At 43.8% G+C, this 18,228-nt stretch overlaps 1 protein-coding gene across 1 annotated transcript in view; it reads right to left on the minus strand.

Annotated features, from left to right (window-relative positions):
* Window positions 1-18,228, minus strand: part of LTA4H (leukotriene A4 hydrolase) — a 40,202-nt gene extending 21,974 nt beyond the window's left edge. Inside the window, exons 1-4 of the mRNA XM_038756469.1 lie at window positions 18,042-18,228; window positions 5,783-5,913; window positions 2,890-3,010; window positions 1,857-1,925 (exon numbers count right to left, since the gene is read on the minus strand). Coding sequence (XP_038612397.1) covers window positions 1,857-1,925; window positions 2,890-3,010; window positions 5,783-5,913; window positions 18,042-18,200 — 480 coding nt within the window. The 5' untranslated portion in view covers window positions 18,201-18,228. The remainder of the gene's footprint in view (window positions 1-1,856; window positions 1,926-2,889; window positions 3,011-5,782; window positions 5,914-18,041) is intronic.

Here is an 18,228-nt window from a genome sequence, read left to right on the forward strand (position 1 = left end):
GGACATATTCGTAATTTATTTATATTAATGTCCACATCTCCCTGTAGACTGTAAGCAGGGAGGGTGTCTATCAACTACCATATTGCACTCTTCTAAGTGCTTAGTAAAGTACTCTGCCTACACTGAGTGCTCAATAAATACAACAGATTGAGCATTTCTTGTCTTTCTTACCTACACAGTAGAGGGAATCTACTGCAAACAGGGGCTTAATTTATATCTAGATAGTTAAATGGGATGTTCTTAAGAAGCAAAACTTCCCTCCTGAAGAACAAGTTTGCCATGGGCATATTTATCTCTTCCTCCAATTGGCAAATATCTTGGTTTTCTAAGCCAAACAAATTTTCAAAAAAAAAAAAAAAAAAAAGAGAGAGATATGGCAATACAAACCAAATATGCTAGGAGGCTATGAAACACCTGGAGATATTTTAACAAAAGGGTAAACATCTATATTTCTTTGTTGACCTAGATATATTGATTCAGTACCACCCAAATGCCAAAGAATAAATTTGATCTCATGATTTCTACCAGCCCTTTGACGCCCTGGCATGATTGTGGAGTTGTGTGCACTCTGGCATTTCACGGACATGAGCTTACCTTGCAGTTTGGCTCATTCCAGCACATTCTAAGATAATGCTGGGATGCACAAATAGATGGAAGCAAAAAAACGGCCAAACCAATTTTTTCTTAAATTTTGAAAATGGTCTTCAACAGTCTGTTCCTGCCTTCATCCACAGTTGCCTTCAGCAGAATGCCCAGGGGTTTTTTGATGTCTTTTAAATCTAAATGACTTCTTTCCTTTCTGCCTGCGCAATGTTCAGATTTAGCCTCCTTGGAGATGACAATCCCCTTTTCCAATTCTTTCAGATAGGAGTTAATTATACTCTGACTAGCTAAAAATATTCAAAAGACAATAATATGACTATAGTTAAAAGCTGTGTTCTCCCCCTCTAGACGGTAAGTTCACTGTGGGCAGAAAATGTGTCAGCTAATTCTGCTGTATTGTACTCTCCCAAGTGCTTACTATTATTATTAATAGTAATAATAATAATAGTATTTGTTAAGCGCTATGTGTCAAGCACTGTTCTAAGTGCTGGGTTAAATAAAAGCTAATCATGTTGGACACAGTTCCTGTCCCATGTGGGGCTCGCTGTCTTAATCACCATTTTACAAATGAGGGAACTGAGGCACAGAGAAGTTAAGTGATTTGCCCAGAGTCACGCAGCAGACAAGTGGTAAAGCCTGGCTCAAACCCAGGTCCTTCTGACCCCCAGGCCCTTGATCTATTCACTTAGGCCATTCTGCTTCCACAGTGCTCTGTGGAAGTGATCTGTATAGTGCTCTGTACACAATAAGTGCTCAATAAATGTGACTGAATGAATTAACTGATTATCTGGCACTTTACTCACAGAAAGTTCAAATAACCATCCCAAAACTAGTGCAGTTTTGGCTACTGATCACTCAGGGAGTGGAAAGCTACAACATCTGAATTCCCCCATGGGCATGAAGCAACTTCTCTGAGATTTTGCTGTAAATATTCTGCTAATCTGATTAAAGGAGCTGCAGTTAACCAGTAAGGTGCCTCTCTCCACTGATGAAGTTCTAATAAACTCTCCCCTTCCTGGTAGTGTGATTAACAAATATAACAGCAAATCCTAACAGCTCTCTCCCTATAATAGCTTCAGTGAAGCCCCAAATGTCATCAGTACCAAATAGTTCTGTGTCCAAGTGCTAGTCATTTCTTCCTGAGCCTGCTGTGTGATTCTGAAAAGAGCTAGAATTTGAGATGAACGGGTACCTCCCATCGATGTCTTGGTTGGACAGAATTTTCAATTTAGTTTGTGGTTTCATCTCCTTACCTCTGCATAGTAAGTTATTTTCACCGAAGGAGTATCCTGGCAAGGAAGAATTGCTCTGCAATGAATAGCCTGAAGGAGGGAATGAGAGAGAAGGGGAGGGAAAAAAGTGTCAAAATGATCAACTAATCCTTCTCAGGTACAGATCCTGGAATACTCTAAGCTTTGGGCACTGTTCTAAGCGCTGGGCACTGTTCTAAGTGCTGGGATGAAGTACCAAAAACCCGGAGGGAAATTTTAATTTTTTTTGTTTTGCATTTCATCATATCACTCTTGCTTGTGGCTTCTTTAGAAATCAAAACCAGGTTTTTGATTATGAAAATATTATAGTGGAAGTGTGCTTTCCCCTTCTAATGAATAAATGGATCATCTCAGTTCTGCCAAAATGACAACTGATATTCAGACTCGGCAAGTGACCAGGGACTACAGGGATTCAGAGGACTTAAACAAAAATCTCCTGATGTTATTCCCATTCTGCTGCTTCTACCCTTAAAAAGCTATAAATTATATTTCAGGGTGAAACCAAAGGCAGCTCCGGACTGTCTGGCTCCAGAGATGATGGGTGGGTGTGTGGTGGAGCGGTGGGAGGAGTAGGGACAGGATACTAGACTTTGAGCCCGTTGTTGGGTAGGGACCGTCCCTATATGTTGCCAACTTGTACTTCCCAAGCACTTAGTACAGTGCTCTGCGCACAGTAAGCGCTCAATAAATACGACTGAATGAGTCAATGATACCACTACAGCTCCCACCCCTAAAATGGAGTTCCACGAGTATCTGGCCAAGGATCCCCCAACTTCTAAGGGGTCACCAGCTACCTGCATTATTTGAACAATAAACCTTAAGCCCCCTTGTTCTAAAAAGCAAGAATATTCAAGCTGAGGTGAGGTTGCAGGCAACGAAGTATTGCAAATGCAAGTAAATTAATTTGTTCTATTTTAGGAAAACTTTGACCCGCCTTTGTTCAACTCGGCCTGAATTGACATAACCTCTAGATTATGAAATAATTTCGCTCATTAAATCATAAAATCTTTCTTACTTGACACTGGCTGAAAAGAAATGGGTGTTTCTTCCCTGAAGTCTGTTCAGGAGTAAGCCACTGAAGAGCAGAAGATTTTGGAGAGGTCTCATAAGAAATTTCTACGACCGCTTCTTGGTTTCTGCATGTAAAAAAAAACAAAATGCAAGTTTAGGCTAGAGCCAGCATTTCTATCCACAGAGAAGCTTTAGAGAACATTTTTTCTATATACCCTTTATATATTTATAGCTGCTCTTCATTTTGAAGATGTCACTACTGATGAGATTCTAATTTTGTTTAGAAGTGTGATTGAAAAGACTGCTATGTGGTCATGCTCCCTTCTACATGGTATGCACTTAAAGCTAAATCTGTCCTATACTGATGGCTTTGTCCCATATTTTTTTATTGGAGAAGCACCCCTCTCCCTAATGCTGTCTGTTAGAGTGGCTGGTAGGTAACCCACTGCGTTTCCCCATAAACTGGGCTTTCCTCATGTTTAATCAACCAGTGGCATTTATTGAGCGATTACTATGTGCAGAGCACTGTACTATAAGCACTTGACTACAACAGAGTTGGTAGACATATTCCCTGTCCACAGAGAGCTTACTGTCTAGAGAGGGAGACAGGAATTAAAAATAAATTCTGGATATGTTCAAAAGTGCTGCAAGGCTGATGATGAGGTGAACATCAATTGCCTATAGGTACAAATCCAAGTGAAGGGCAATGCAGATGGGAGAAGTAGTAGGGAAAGTGACAGCTTAGTCAGGGAAAGCCTCTTGAAGAAATTGTGATTTTAATAAGGCTTTGGAGGTGGGAAGAATGGGTGGGGCAGGGGTGTCTGTTGATTATGAAGGGGGAGGGAATTCCAGGCCAGAGGGAGGATGTGGGCAAGAGGTTGAAGGTGATACAGACAAGCTCGAAGTACAGTGAGTACGTTGGTCTTAGAGGAGCGAAGTGAGCAGGCTGGGTTGTGGTAAGAAATAGGCGAGGTAAGGTAAGAGAGGGCAAGCTGACTGAGTGTTTTCAAGTCAGTGGTGAGGAGCTTCTGTTTGATGCAGCAGTGAATGGACCAAGACTAAAAGTTCTTGAAGAGTGGGAAAACCTGAACTTAACGTTTTTGGGGTTTTTTTAGCAGCAGAGTGAAGTACAGGCTGAAGTGGGGAGAGACAGGAGGCAGGGAGGTCAGCGACAATGCTGATGCAGTAATCAAGGTGGAATATAAGTTCTTGGATCAGCGTAGTAGCAGTTTACATAGAGGAAAAGACGGATTCTAGAAGTGCCGTTACTTGCTTATGCACTGAATACGTCATCATACTGCACAGCACAGTAAGTGCCTGGGAACATACAATACAAAAGAGATAAGAGACACGATCCCTACCCACAAGCAGCTTACAGTCTAAAGCCTGTAGACTGACAGGGTTGAATGACAGAGATGAATCGAGGATAATGCCAAGGATATGGGCCTGTGAGGCAGGGAGCATTCGGTGATGGGAAAGTCGGGGGGAGAATGGGATTTGAATGGGAAGATAAAAAGTTCAGTTAAGTTTGAGGTGTCGACAGGACATCCAAAGTAGAGATTTCCTGAAGGCAGGAGGAAGTGTGAGACTGTAGAGAAGGAGAGAGGTCCGGCTGGAGATGTAGATTTGAGGATCGTTCTCATAGGGGTGGTAATTGAAGCCACGGGAGCGGATGAGTTCTCCGAGGGTGTGGGTGTAGATGGAGAATAGAAGAGAATCTAGCGCTGTCTTGAGGGGCTCCCAAAGGTGGAGGGTGGGAAGCAGAGGAGGAGCCCATGAAAAAATGTGGCCAGAGAGACAGGAGGAGACCCAGGAGAAGACAGTGTTACTGAAGTCAAGGTTAGATGATATTTCCAGAAGTATTATCTTGCCTCTGGGCTACCATGTATTCTTATTCAAGTCTCTATATAGCAACTGTCCCCTAACGTACGTCTTTGCTGAGCCGAACTGAGCCCATAACATATGTCGAACGGAAGTTTTGTCTAGTCTATCTTGATTGTAAGATGATTAAATTCCACTCTGAAATTAGACCAATGGGACAGAAGTTATATCTAATACTAATAATAGGTGTGGTATTTGTTAAGCATGAATGGGACGTGAATACTATGCTGCGTTCTCTCAACTACTTAATACAGTGTTCTGCACATAGTATGTACTCAATCAATACCATTGATTAATTGGTTGGTGACACCTGATGGATGACTGTATGGTAGTACTTAAACAGCACTGAATCTTTATTAAGTGTGACACTCTGCTAGGATGTGTGACTACAAAAATGGTGAATAATTTATCAAGCATCCGCCACTCTCACCCACAGTGTGCTATAATATATATAGAGTCAAATTAAATATCTCACTCTGGGTTTTAGGAGTTGTGAATGGACTCAAACATGAAAAAGGACAGACAAGATTGAATGAAAATGGAAAACTAAGTATAAATTTTGCAACTAGGAGCGAATAATACTGTGATCACAAACCACCAAAAAAAAGCATTTAATTTACAAAAAATATCATGTGCTTTCCACAAACTTGGTTTACGTCAATAGCTTTTTAATTCATCTTTAAGATCTAAATTCAGGCTTATGAATTTTGGTTTCTCTAAATATAAAAAGATATACACATAGGAAAATTGCTATCCACTGAGATATGAGAAAATGCAGATCCTTTCATTGCTGTAAATTTTAGATACAGATATTACCAACGGAGACACAAATTTATTCCAAAATAAATGCAGAAAATAATCTCACTGATCATTTCAAAATAATTCCCTTGTTACTGCAGTTGCTGTACAGCACAGACCAGAAAGTTAATCACTTTTGTATAAAGATAGGAAACCCTTTGAATATTTCAGAATTGTATTTCCATGATGTATCTGCAAGAGAATAAAAATACGCATACTTGCTCAGGGCAGAAGGAAAAGTGATTTCCAAAGGGGATCCCTTGAAACTGTGTCTTTCTCCAACAGTAAATTTGGCTTCTTTTCCATTAATCAACACCTGATCAATTTTTAGGTCCTTTGTATCCAAAATCTGTAATCAAATACATTTTAAAAAATTGAATATCATCATCATTTGAAAAAGTTTGGTTCAGCATATCTGAATAATCAAGTAGGCAATATTTTTGCTAATTATCCAGGAAACAAAATGGCAAATAATAAATACGCAATATTTGATGAATCATAAATGCATTTAAAAGCTAATTCAAACTTCTCTAGCTGAGACCTGCAGAGCTAAAAATGCCTAAAAATTATTTAAGTTTTCATACCCTACCTCAGCATTTTTGCACATAACTGACAAGTCCTACTTATGCATTAACTCATGTACATATCCCCTTTTCCTTCTTCACTCTAGACCTGCAGAGCTAAAAATGCCTAAAAATTATTTAAGTTTTCATACCCTACCTCAGCATTTTTGCACATAACTGACAAGTCCTACTTATGCATTAACTCATGTACATATCCCCTTTTCCTTCTTCACTCTAGCTGTAACTTATTTTAGTGTTTGTTTCTCCTTTTAGAATGTAAAGTCCTTGAAGTCTGAGATCATGTCCGCAAATTCTATTGTACTCTCCTAAAAATTTACATTGTGTAGGCAGTAAGGGCTCAATTAAAACTAATGACTGATTGATTGTTTTGTAAAGTCGAAATCCTTTGTTTCAAAAATGACTATGGATTGGATATGGGTAAATACTCCACAGAGGAAGGTTACCTCAATCCATGGTATTTACTGAGCGCTTCCTGTGTGTGGAACACTGTACTAGGCTCTTGGGAGAGAATAATATAGTAGAGTTGATAGGCACATTACCTGCCCACAAGGATCTCACAGTTGAGAGAAAGAAGCAGACATTAAAACTATTGTATTTAACGAGTGCTTACTGTGTGCAGAGCACTGTACTAAGCAACTGGGGTAGTACAACATGACAATATAACAGACATATACCCTGCCCACACTGAGCTTAGAGAAGTGAGATAGTATGAAGATATGTATAAACAGGCTAGGGGGGAGTATCAAGTGCTTATTAATGTCTTTCTCCCCCACTAGACTGCAAGCTTGTTGTGGGCAGGAAACTTGTCTATTATATTGTGCTCGCCGTAGCACTTAATACAGTGCTCTGCACGCAGTAAGCGCTCAATAAATGTGATTGAATGAATACAGGTCCAAGAGCATAGGCAACATAAAAAGGAGGGCAAATAGAAAATATGAAGGCTTTCTCAGGGAAGATCTCTTGGAGATGTGACTTTAGTATGGCTTTGAAGATGGAGGGAGGGAGAGAGAGAGAGAGAGAGAGAGAGAGAGAGAGAGAGAGAGAGAGAGAGAGAGATCATCTGTCAGATATTGGGGGAGTGAGAGGGCAAAGGTGCGACAGACAGATGACATCAAAGTACAGAGAATAGGTTGGAATTAGAGGAGCAAAGTGTGCTGGTTGGGTTTAGAAGGAGATCAGCAAGGTTAGTTAGGAGGGGGTGAGCTGAATGTGTGTTTTAAAGCTGATGGCAAAGTGTGTCTGATGTGGAGCTCGTTGTGGGCAGGGAACGTGTCTATTGTTAAACTGTACTCTCCCAAAGGCTTAGTACAGTCCTTTGCACACAGTAAATGCCCAGTAAATATGACTGATTTGAACTGAAATGGATGGACAACAACTGGAGGTTTCTGAGGGGGTGGTGGAATAAGGATTGACTTTTTCAGAAAAATTATCCAGGCAGCACAGTGAAGCATAGATTAGAGGAGAGAGACAGGAGGTAGGGAGGTGTAAGAAGAATCAAGATCAGCATGGATGAAGAGGAAGGGTTAGATTCTACAAATGTTGTGATGGTAGACTTTACGGGATCTGGTGACCAACCTTTCCTCCTAAAACCTTCTTCACTCTGGGTTTCCAAATCTTTACTCTCCTGGATCCCATCTGACCGCCCCCAACAACTCCCCCGAAATTTAAACCAAACCAAAGGATGGTTTTAACACCCACTGAAATATACTGTCAGTTGGACAAGGCACTTCAGCCTCACCCACTCCCACGGAATGGGATCTCCCCATCAGCAGATCAGTTTCAAAATCAAAGGACTGATTTTGCATTGATTTCTTAATTATTCATGCGCACTGCTACTTTTAACCTATGCCCATATACCTTTGCCCACTGTTATCTTTATTACTTTATCCGCTATGTGCCTTCCTCACTAGACTAGAAGGTCCTTACAGGCAAGAAACAGATAATAATAACGGTGGTATTTGTTAAGCACTCACTATGTGCCAAGCACTGTTCTAAGTGCTGGGGTAGATACGAGGTAATCAGGCTGTCCCACCTGGGGCTCACAGTCTAAATCTTCATTTTATAGATGAGGTAACTGAGGCCCAGAAAAGTAAAGTGACTTGCCTAAAGTCACACAGCTGATAAGTGGCAGAGCTGGGATTAGATTACCTCATCTGTAAAATGGGGATTAAGACTCTGAGCCCCATGAGGAACAGGGACTGTGCCCAACCTGACTAGCTTGCATCTACCCCACTGTGTAGTATAGTCCTAGCACATAGTAAGTGCTTAACAAATACTGTTAAAAAAACCCAAAACAAAAAAAATCATTAAAATGTAATTAAATAAGGCTTTGAGGGTGGGGTGAGCAATGGTCTGTTGTATATATAGAGGGAGGGAACTCCAAGCCAGTGAGAGGACATAGGCCAAGTGTCAGTGGCAAGACACTAGTTACAGGGAGCAGTTTGTGTTAGAGGAGAGAAGTGTGCTGTAGTAAGAAATCAGCAAATATGATCTGGGCCGCAGAGCGAAATAGGGACTGGAGCGGGGAGAGATTGGAGGAGGCACAGACGTCAGTGAGGAGGCGAATGCTGTAGTCATGGTGGGATAAGATAAGTGCCTGGATTATCATAGTAGCAGTTTGGAAAGGAGAAGAAAGGTCGGAATTTAATTGACGCTAGGAAGGTAGAACTGACAGGATTTAGTGACAGAATGAATATGTGGTTTGAATGAGAGAGATGAGTTGAGGATAATGTGAAGGCTATGGGCTTGGGAGACAGGGAGGGTAGGGACTGTCACTATATGTTGCCAACTTGCACTTCCCAAGCGCTTAGTACAGTGCTCTGCACACAGTAAGCGCTCAATAAATACGATCGAATGAATGAATGGTGTTGTCTACAGCGATGGGAATGACGAGGGAGGGCACTGTTTGTGAGGAAAGACGTTACTTTGTATAGCATGTGTGCCTGAAACTGTATTCCCACTGGAATGTACTTGATCATCATCATCATCATCAATCGTATTTATTGAGCGCTTACTACGTGCAGGGCACTGTACTAAGCGCTTGGGAAGTACAAACTGGCAACATATAAAGACAGTCCCTACCCAACAGTGGGCTCACAGTCTAAAAGATATATTGTAGTGTAGAGTAATATTGTTTCTTTCACAAATTATTTTTTTTAAAGGGGCAGTCATGGTTTTAAAAACCTAAAAATGCAAGGTAGAACATATAACATGCTGATTCTGTTTCCTTTTGATAGCAAGGCAAGCTCCGCATGGAAATAAGTTCTTAGGAGGTAGCAGTATTATTTCAGATAGATATCAAGTTACTTAATTGTACTTTGATCCATTCAATGTATGACTTGTTAAGATAGATAATGTAACTTTTGGAAAAGCAATCTAATGGAGAGAGGGAAAGAAGAAAGCGTCAAACTTCTTTGTTCAAACAAGGAAGTTGACTTTTAGTAAAGAAGTGTTTCTATAAGAAAAGGCAAGAGGAAACAAAGTGCTTTTTAAACATTTGGTCTTTACCAAAATAAAAATGCACTTTGGCTGAATAAACTTCACTTGGAAAAAATGAAGCTAGCTTTGTATTGTATAGAATACTGTTAGATTAGTATTTTGGTCACAACTGTGGCAGTATTGTGGTTATAGCTGTAACCATGGCACAAACCCTTCTTCACACCTCTTTTTCTCTTAAGAGAACTTAAGGATTGATTGCTTTTTTAAAGTTTATGCTCCTCCACCAGAACAATGCCCATAGCTATAACTCTACTTATTTATATTGATACCTATTTACTTGTACTGATGTCTGACTAACTGCTGTGACTCAACATACTGCAAAATAATATTCAAATTCCCTGGGGTCAAATAGGACAGATTATCCTCCAATAATTTATATAATTTTTTTCAGTTTCTCTAAGGAACGACGTGGCCCAGGAATCATAAGTTTTGACTAAAAATCCTGAAAGCGCTATATAGATGGAACAAATAATGGCCAGGAACGGATACATTCTTATTAATGTATGCTCTCCGTACACTGTAAACCCCTTGTTGGCAGGGATCACATGTACCAGTTCTGTTGTATCGTACTTTCCCAAGCGCTTAGTATAGTGGTCTGCCCAGTAAGTGCTCAATAAATACCACTGATTGAGTGACCACTTTCTTCTCAGATATAAAGGCTTAAGCCTTTAAAGTGCTCAAGTACCCGCTATTTTGCGTCTGTGCCATGCCCAGTTTCAGGAACAGACGGCAGCTACTCTTTGGATGGGCACCATCCGGGTAGGGAAAACACAAACAATGCATGCGCTAATTCGGGAAGTCAAGATGTTTCCTACGCATCCACAGCCTCAGCAAAAAGGGCAGAATAATGCCAGAGAGTAAAAAAAGAGCTGATCAAGCCAGATCATGAGAAGTAGCATGGCCTACAGCATGATCCTGGGAGTCAAAAGGACCTGGGTTCTAATTCTGACTCTGCCACTAGTCTGCTGTGTGACCTTGGGAAAGTCACTTCACTTCTCTCTACCTCAGGTACCTCATCTGTACAGTGGGGATAAGACTTGTGAGCCCCATGTGGGACATGGACTGTGTCCAACCTGATTAGTTTGTATCTACCATAGTGCCTGGCACAGTAAGCGCTTAACATTCATTCAGTCAATTCAATCGTATTTATTGAGCACTTAATGTGTGCAGAGCACTGTACTAAGCGCTTGGGAAGTACAAGTCGGCAACATATAGAGACGGTCCCTACCCAACAATGGGCTTACAGTCTAGAAGGGGGAGAAAGACAACAAAACAAAACATGTAGACAGGTGTCAGAGTCATCAGAACAAACAGAATTAAAGCTATATGCACATCATTAACAAAATAAATAGAATAGTAAATATGTACAACTAAAATAGCGTAATCAATCTGTACAAATACATATACAAGTGCTGTGGGGAGGGGAAGGAGGCAGGGTGGGGAGGATGGGGAGGAGGAGAGGAAAAAGGGGGCTCAGTCTGGGAAGGCCTCTTGGAGGAGGTGAGCTCTCAGTAGGGCCTTGAAGGGAGGAAGAGAGATAGCTTGGTGGATGGGCAGAGGGAGGGCATTCCAGGCCCGGGGGATGACGTGGGCCGGGGTCGACGGCGGGACAGTTGAGAACGAGGACCAGTGAGAAGGTTAGCAGTGGCAGAGGAGCGGAGGGCACGGGCTGGGCTGTAGAAGGAGAGAAGGGAGGTGAGGTAGGAGGGGATGAGGTGATGGACAGCCTTGAAGCCAAGAGTGAGGAGTTTTTGCTTGATGTGTAGGTTGACAAGCAGCCCCTGGAGATTTTTGAGGAGGGGAGTAACATGCATTTCTGCACAAAGATGATCCGGGCAGCAGAGTGAAGTATAGACTGAAGTGGGGAGAGACAGGAGGATGGGAGATTAGAGAGGAGGCTGATACAGTAATCCAGTCCGGATAGAATGAGAGATTGAACCAGCAAGGTAGCGGTTTGGATGGAGAGGAAAGGGCGGATCTTGGCGATGTTGCGGCGGTGAGACCGGCAGGTTTTGGTGACGGATCGGATGTGTGGAGTGAAAGAGAGAGCGGAGTCGAGGATGACACCAAGGTTGCGGGCTTGTGAGACGGGAAGGATGGTAGTGCCGTCTACAGTGATGGGAAAGTCAGGGAGAGGGCAGAGTTTGGGAGGGAAGATAAGGAGTTCAGTCCTGGACGTATTAGTTTTAGATAGCGGGCAGACATCCAGTTGGAGATGTACTGAAGGAAGGAGGAGACACGAGCCTGAAGGGAGGGAAAGAGATCAGGGGCAAAGATGTAGATTTGGGTGTCATCAGCGTAGAGGTGATAGCTGAAGCTGTGAGAGCGAATGAGTTCACCAAGGGAGTGAGTGTAGAGAACAGAAGGGGACCAAGAACTGACCCTTGAGGACCCCTACAGTAAGGGGATGGCAGGGGGAGGAGGAGCCCACAAAGGAGACTGAAAATGAATGGCCAGAGAGATAAGCGGAGAACCAGGAGAGGACAGAGTCTGTTAACACATATTCATTCTTTCATTCATTCAATCGTATTCATTCAGCGCTTACTGTGTGCAGATCTCTGTACTAACCATTTGGGACAGTACAAAACAGTAATAAAGAGACCATTCCTAACCACAATGCCTTCACAGTCTGGGGGGTCGGAGGGAAGACAGACATCAACAAAAATAAATAAAATTACAGATATGTAAGTGCTGTGGGGCAGGGAGTCGAGGGAAGAACAAAGGGAGCAAGTCGGAGTGACGCGAAAGGGAGTGGGAGATGAGGAAAAGCGGGGTTTAGTCTGGAAAGTCCTCTTGGAGGAGATGTAACTTCAGTAAGGCTTTGAAGGGGGGTTGGGTAACTGTCTGACGGACTTGAGGAGGAAGGGTGTCTCAGGCCAGAGATAGGACGTGGGCCACCATAGCCCCCTCCATTCCCCCACCCACCAAAAAAAACCAAAAAACCCCAAAACCAACAACCCTATAATCAGAATAAAGGAAGTAGGGACATTTCTGGCAATGGGCAGAAAACAGGAGACTAGGAAAAGGGGAAGCAGGGAGGGTTGAGGGTTGTAGCAAGAGACTGGTGAGATGATTAGTCACGAGTAAGATGAATAATAGGAGTAATAGGAGTAAAGGGTGAGCAAAGGAGTTGAAGGAGCAAGATATAATCTTGTGAGGGGTGGGGGAAGTAGGAGACAGTCATCTGGGGAAAAGGGGGTTGGAGTAGGGGTACAGCACCAGATGTGGCACAATTAAGCAGTGTGGGCTATTGGAAAGAGCATGGGACTGGGAGTTGGATGACCTGTAAGTCAACTGTATTTATTGAGCGCTTACTGTGTGCAGAGCACTGTACTAAGTGCTTGGGACAGTGCAATATAGCAGCACAACAGACACATTACCTGCCCACAATTAGCTTACAGTCTAGAGAGGGAGGCAGACATTTATATAAATAAAATTACAGATCCCTATATAAGTGCTGTGGCGCTGGGAGAGGGGATGAATAAAGGGAGCAAGTCAAGGTGACACAGAAGAGAGTGGGAGAAGAAGAAAGGTGGGCTTAGTCAGGGAAGGCCTCTTGGAGGAGATGTACCTTCAATAAGACTTTGAAGGGCGGGGGAAAAGAGTACTCATGCGTCGGATATGAAAAGGGAGGGCATTCCAGACCAGAGGCAAGATCATCATCATCATCAATCATTATTTATTGAGCGCTTACTGTGTGCAGAGCACTGTACTAAGCGCTTGGGAAGTACAAGTTGGCAACATATAGAGACAGTCCCTACCCAACAGTGGGCTCACAGTCTAAAATGGGGAGACAGAGAACAAATGACGAGACAGGTGAGATCGAGGTACGGTGAGAAGGTTAGTATTAGAGGAGAAAAGCGCATGGGCTGGGTTGTAATAGGAGAACAGGGGGCCGAGGAAGGAGGGGGCAAGGGGATTGAGTGCTTTAAAGCAGATGGTAAGAAGTTTCTGTTTGATGTGGAGGTGGCTGTTTGATGCAGACCTGGACTCTAGTCTTGGCTCCACCATTAACCTGTTGTGTGACCTTGGACAAGTCACTTAACTTTTCTGTGCCTCGGTTCCCTCATCTGCAAAATGGGGGATTCTGTGCTTGTTTCTCCCTCCTTCTTAGTAATAATAATAATAATAATTCCCCCTTCAAGACTGTGAGCCCGCTGTTGGGTAGGGACCATCTCTATATGTCGCCAACTTGTACCTCCCAAGCGCTTAGTACAGTGCTCTGCACACAGTAAGTGTTCAATAAATACGACTGAATGAATGAATAATAATAATAATAACCATGGTATTTGTTAAGTGCTTACTATGTGCTAAGCACTGTTCTAAGCGCTGGGGTAGATACAGGGTAATCAGGTTGTCCCACGTGGGGCTCACACTTTAAATCCCCATTTTACAGATGAGGTAACAGGCACGGAGAAGTTCAGTGACTTGCCCAAGGCCACACAGCAGACAAGCAGAGGCGGGATTAGAACCCACATCATCTGACTCCCAAACCCGTGCTCTTTCCACTAAACCACAGGGCTTAAGACTGTGAGCCCAGCATGGGACCCCATTATCTTCCATCTACTGGCGCTTAGTACAGTATACTTGGCACATTATAAGCGCTTAATAAATGACACAGTTGCTATTATCATTACGTGGGCAGGGACCGTGTCTGCTTATTGTTACATTGCACTCTTCCGCACAGAATAATAATAATAATAATGATGGCATTTGTTAAGCGCTTACTATGTGCCAGGCACTGTTCTAAGCGCTGGGGAGGATACAAGGTGATCAGGTTGTCCCACGTGGGGCTCACAGTCTTCATCCCCATTTTACAGATAAGGTCACGGAGGCCCAGAGGAGTTAAGTGACTTGCCCAAAGTCACACAGCTGACAAGCAGTGGAACGGGGATTAGAACCCATGACTTCTGACTCCCAAACCCGGGCTCTTTCCACTGAGCCACGGAAGTGCCCAATAAATATGACTGAATGAATGCGTTATAATTATTATTTAGAAGTGGGGGGATGCAGTGGGCTGAAGCCCTGAGCCCTCAACCACCCTGGCCTAACTTGGGCTGGTGCCAGAGCTGCTCCAAAGATGACAGAAATAGCCCCCCTCTCCCCTTCCCCAAGCGGAGCAGCCCAGTGGATAGCGCTGGGGCCTGGATTCTAATCCCGGGCTCCACCTCTTATCTGCTGAGTGACCTTGGGCGAGTAACTTAACTCCTCTGGGCCTCAATTCCCTCATCTGTAAAATGGGGGATTGAGACTGTGAGCCCCACGTGGGACACGGATTGGGTCCAACCTGATTAGCTTGTGTCCACCCCAGCGCTTACAACAGTGCCTGGCACAGAGGAATCAATCAATCAATTGTATTTATTGAGCACTTACTGTGTGCAGAGCACTGTACTAAGCGCTTGGGAAGTACAGGTTGGCCACATAAGCACTTAGGTCCAGCCTGATTATCTTGCATCTATCCCAGCGCTTAGACTAGAGCCTGACACATAGTGAGCACTTAACAAATACTATGAAAACAAACAAAAAAGATCTCCTAACTGAATAATAGTAATGGCATTTGTTAAGCGCTTAGTGGAAAGAGCCCAGGCTTGGGAGTCAGAGGTCATGGGTTCAAATCCCGGCTCCACCAACTGTCAGCTGTGTGACTTTGGGCAAGTCACTTCACTGGGCCTCAGTTCCCTCACCTGTCAAATGGGGATGAAGACTATGAGCCCCACATGGGACAACCCAATCACCTTGTATCCTCCCCAGTGATTAGAACAGTGCTTTGCACATAGTAAGCGCTTAACAAATGCCACCATTATTATTATTATTATGTGCAAAGCACTGTTCATTCATTCATTCAATGGTATTTATTGAGCGCTTACTGTGTGCAGAGCACTAGACTAGACTAAGTGCTTGGGAAGTACAAGTCGGCAACATAGAGAGATTGTCCCTACCCAATAACGGGCTCACAGTCTAGAAGGGGGAGACAGACAACAAAACAAAATTGTGTCAAAATCGTCAGAACAAATAGAATTAAAGCTATATGCACATCATTAACAAAATAAATAGAATAGTAAAAATGTACAAGTAAAATAGAGTAATAAATCTGTATACATATATATACACACACAAGTGCTGTGGGGAGGGGAAGGAGGTAGGAAAAAGGGGGCTCAGTCCGGGAAGGCCTCCTATCATGTGCTTTAATTCTATTTTTTCCTGACGATTTTGACAACTGTCTCCATATTTTGTTGTCTGTCTCCCCCTTCTAGACTGTGAACCCGTTGTTGGGTAGAGACCGTCTCTATATGTTGCCGACTTGTAATAATAATAATAATGATGGTATTTAAGCGCTTACTGTGAGTCCATTGTTGGGTAGGGATCGTCTCTCTATGTTGCCAACTTGTACTTACCAAGTGCTTAGTACAGTGCTCTGCACACAGTAAGCGCTCAATACGATTGAATGAATGAATGAATAATAATGATAATAATAATGATGGCATTTATTAAGCACTTCCTATGTGCAAAGCACTGTTCTAAGCACTGGGGAAGTTACAAGGAGATCAGGTTGTCCCACGGGGGGCTCACAGTCTTAATCCCCATTTTACAGATGAGGGAACTGAAGCACAGAGAAGTTAACTACTACCACCAGCAGAGCACAAGCTTTTTAACTTACACACCTGCTCATCTACCAAAGGAAAGAAGCAGTATGGCTCAATGGAAAGAGCACGGACTTTGGAGTCAGAGGTCATGGGTTCAAATCCCAGCTCTGCCACTTGTCAGCTGTGTGACTTTGGGTAAGTCACTTCACTTCTCTGGGCCTCAGTTTCTTCATCTGTCAAATGGGGATAAAGACTGTGAGTGTCACGTGGGACAACCTGATTACCTTGTATCCCTCCAAGCGCTTAAAACAGTGATTGGCACATAGTAAGCACTTAACAAATACCATCATTATTATTATTAATGAATGAATGTACAAAGCACTATTCAAAGCACTGGGGAGGTTACAAGGATATCAGGTTGTTCCACGGGGGGGCTCACAGTTTTAATCCCCATTTTACAGATGAGGGAACTGAGGCACAGAAAAGTGAAGTGAGTTGCCCACTTTGAACCCACGACCCCTGACTCCCAAGCCCGTGCTCTTTCCACTGAGCCACGCCACTTCGCCAACTTGTCCTTCCCAAGCGCTTAGTACAGTGCTCTGCACACAGTAAGCGCTCAATAAATCCGATTGAATGAATCAATCGTATTTATTGAGCGCTGTGTGCAGAGCACTGTACTAAGCGCTTGGGAAGGACAAGTTGGCAACACATAGAGACGGTCCCTACCCAACAGTGGGCTCACAGTCTAGAAGGGGGAGACAGAGAACAAAACCAAACATATTAACAAAATAAAATAAATAGAATAGATATGTACAAATAAAATAAATAAATAAATAGAGTAATAAATATGTACAAACATATATACACATACACAGGTGCTGTGGGGAAGGGAAGGAGGTAAGATGGGGGGCGATGGATAGGGGGACGAGGGGGAGAGGAAGGAGGGGGCTCAGTAGAGTAATAAATATGTACAAACATATATACATATATACAGGTGCTGTGGGGAAGGGAAGGAGGTAAGCAGGGTACAGGGAAGCAGCATGGCTCAGTGGAAAGAGCCCGGGCTTTGGAGTCAGAGGTCATGGGTTCAAATTCCGGCTCCGCCAATTGTCCGCTGTGTGACTTTGGGTGAGTCACTTCACTTCTCTGGGCCTCAGTTCTCTCATCTGTAAAATGGGGATTAAGACTGTGAGCCCCCCGTGGGCCAACCTGATCACCTTGTGACCTCCCCGGCGCTTAGAACAGTGCTTTGCACATAGTGAGTGCTTAATAAATACCATTATTATTATTAAGACAGGGGGGCGATGGAGAGGGGGACGAGGGGGAGAGGAAGGAGGGGGCTCATGAATAATAATAAATAATGGCATTTATTAAGCGCTTCCCATGTGCAAAGCACTGTTCTAAGCGCTGGGGGAGGTTACAAGGTGATCAGGTTGTCCCACGGGGAGCTCACAGTCCCAACCCCATTTTACAGATGCGGTAACTGAGGCCCAGAGGGGCGAAGTGACTTGCCCAAAAGTCACACACAGCTGACAGAGCGGGATTTGAACCCACGACCTCTGACTCCAAAGGCCGGGCTCTTTCCAGTGAGCCACGCTGGATGAGTAACGGAGGGATGGGCAGAGCACTGTTCTAGGCGCTGAAGCCCACTGTTGGGTAGGGCCTGTCTCTCTATGTTGCCAACTTGGCCTTCCCAAGCGCTCAGTGCAGTGCTCTGCACACAGTAAGCGCTCAATACATACGATTGATTGATTGACTGGTCCGGCCCGGGGTCAAAGGTGAGGACGGTGCAGGAGGAGCTGCGGCCTTACCAGGGAGGTGAAGTCGTCCACCTGGGACTGGACGGTGAGGGCGGCCGTGGCTTTCAACGCCTTTCCAGGGAAGTCGACGCGGCAATGGAGCTGCAGGTGCTTGGAGGTGCAGGCGGAGGCCGGGGAAGCGAAGGAGCAGGAGTCCACCGGCTCCGCCATGGCACGACCGACGCCGGCACCGCCCGCC

The sequence above is a fragment of the Tachyglossus aculeatus genome, chromosome 14 (assembly GCF_015852505.1).
Source record: "Tachyglossus aculeatus isolate mTacAcu1 chromosome 14, mTacAcu1.pri, whole genome shotgun sequence".
NCBI classification, from domain to species: Eukaryota; Metazoa; Chordata; class Mammalia; order Monotremata; family Tachyglossidae; genus Tachyglossus; species Tachyglossus aculeatus.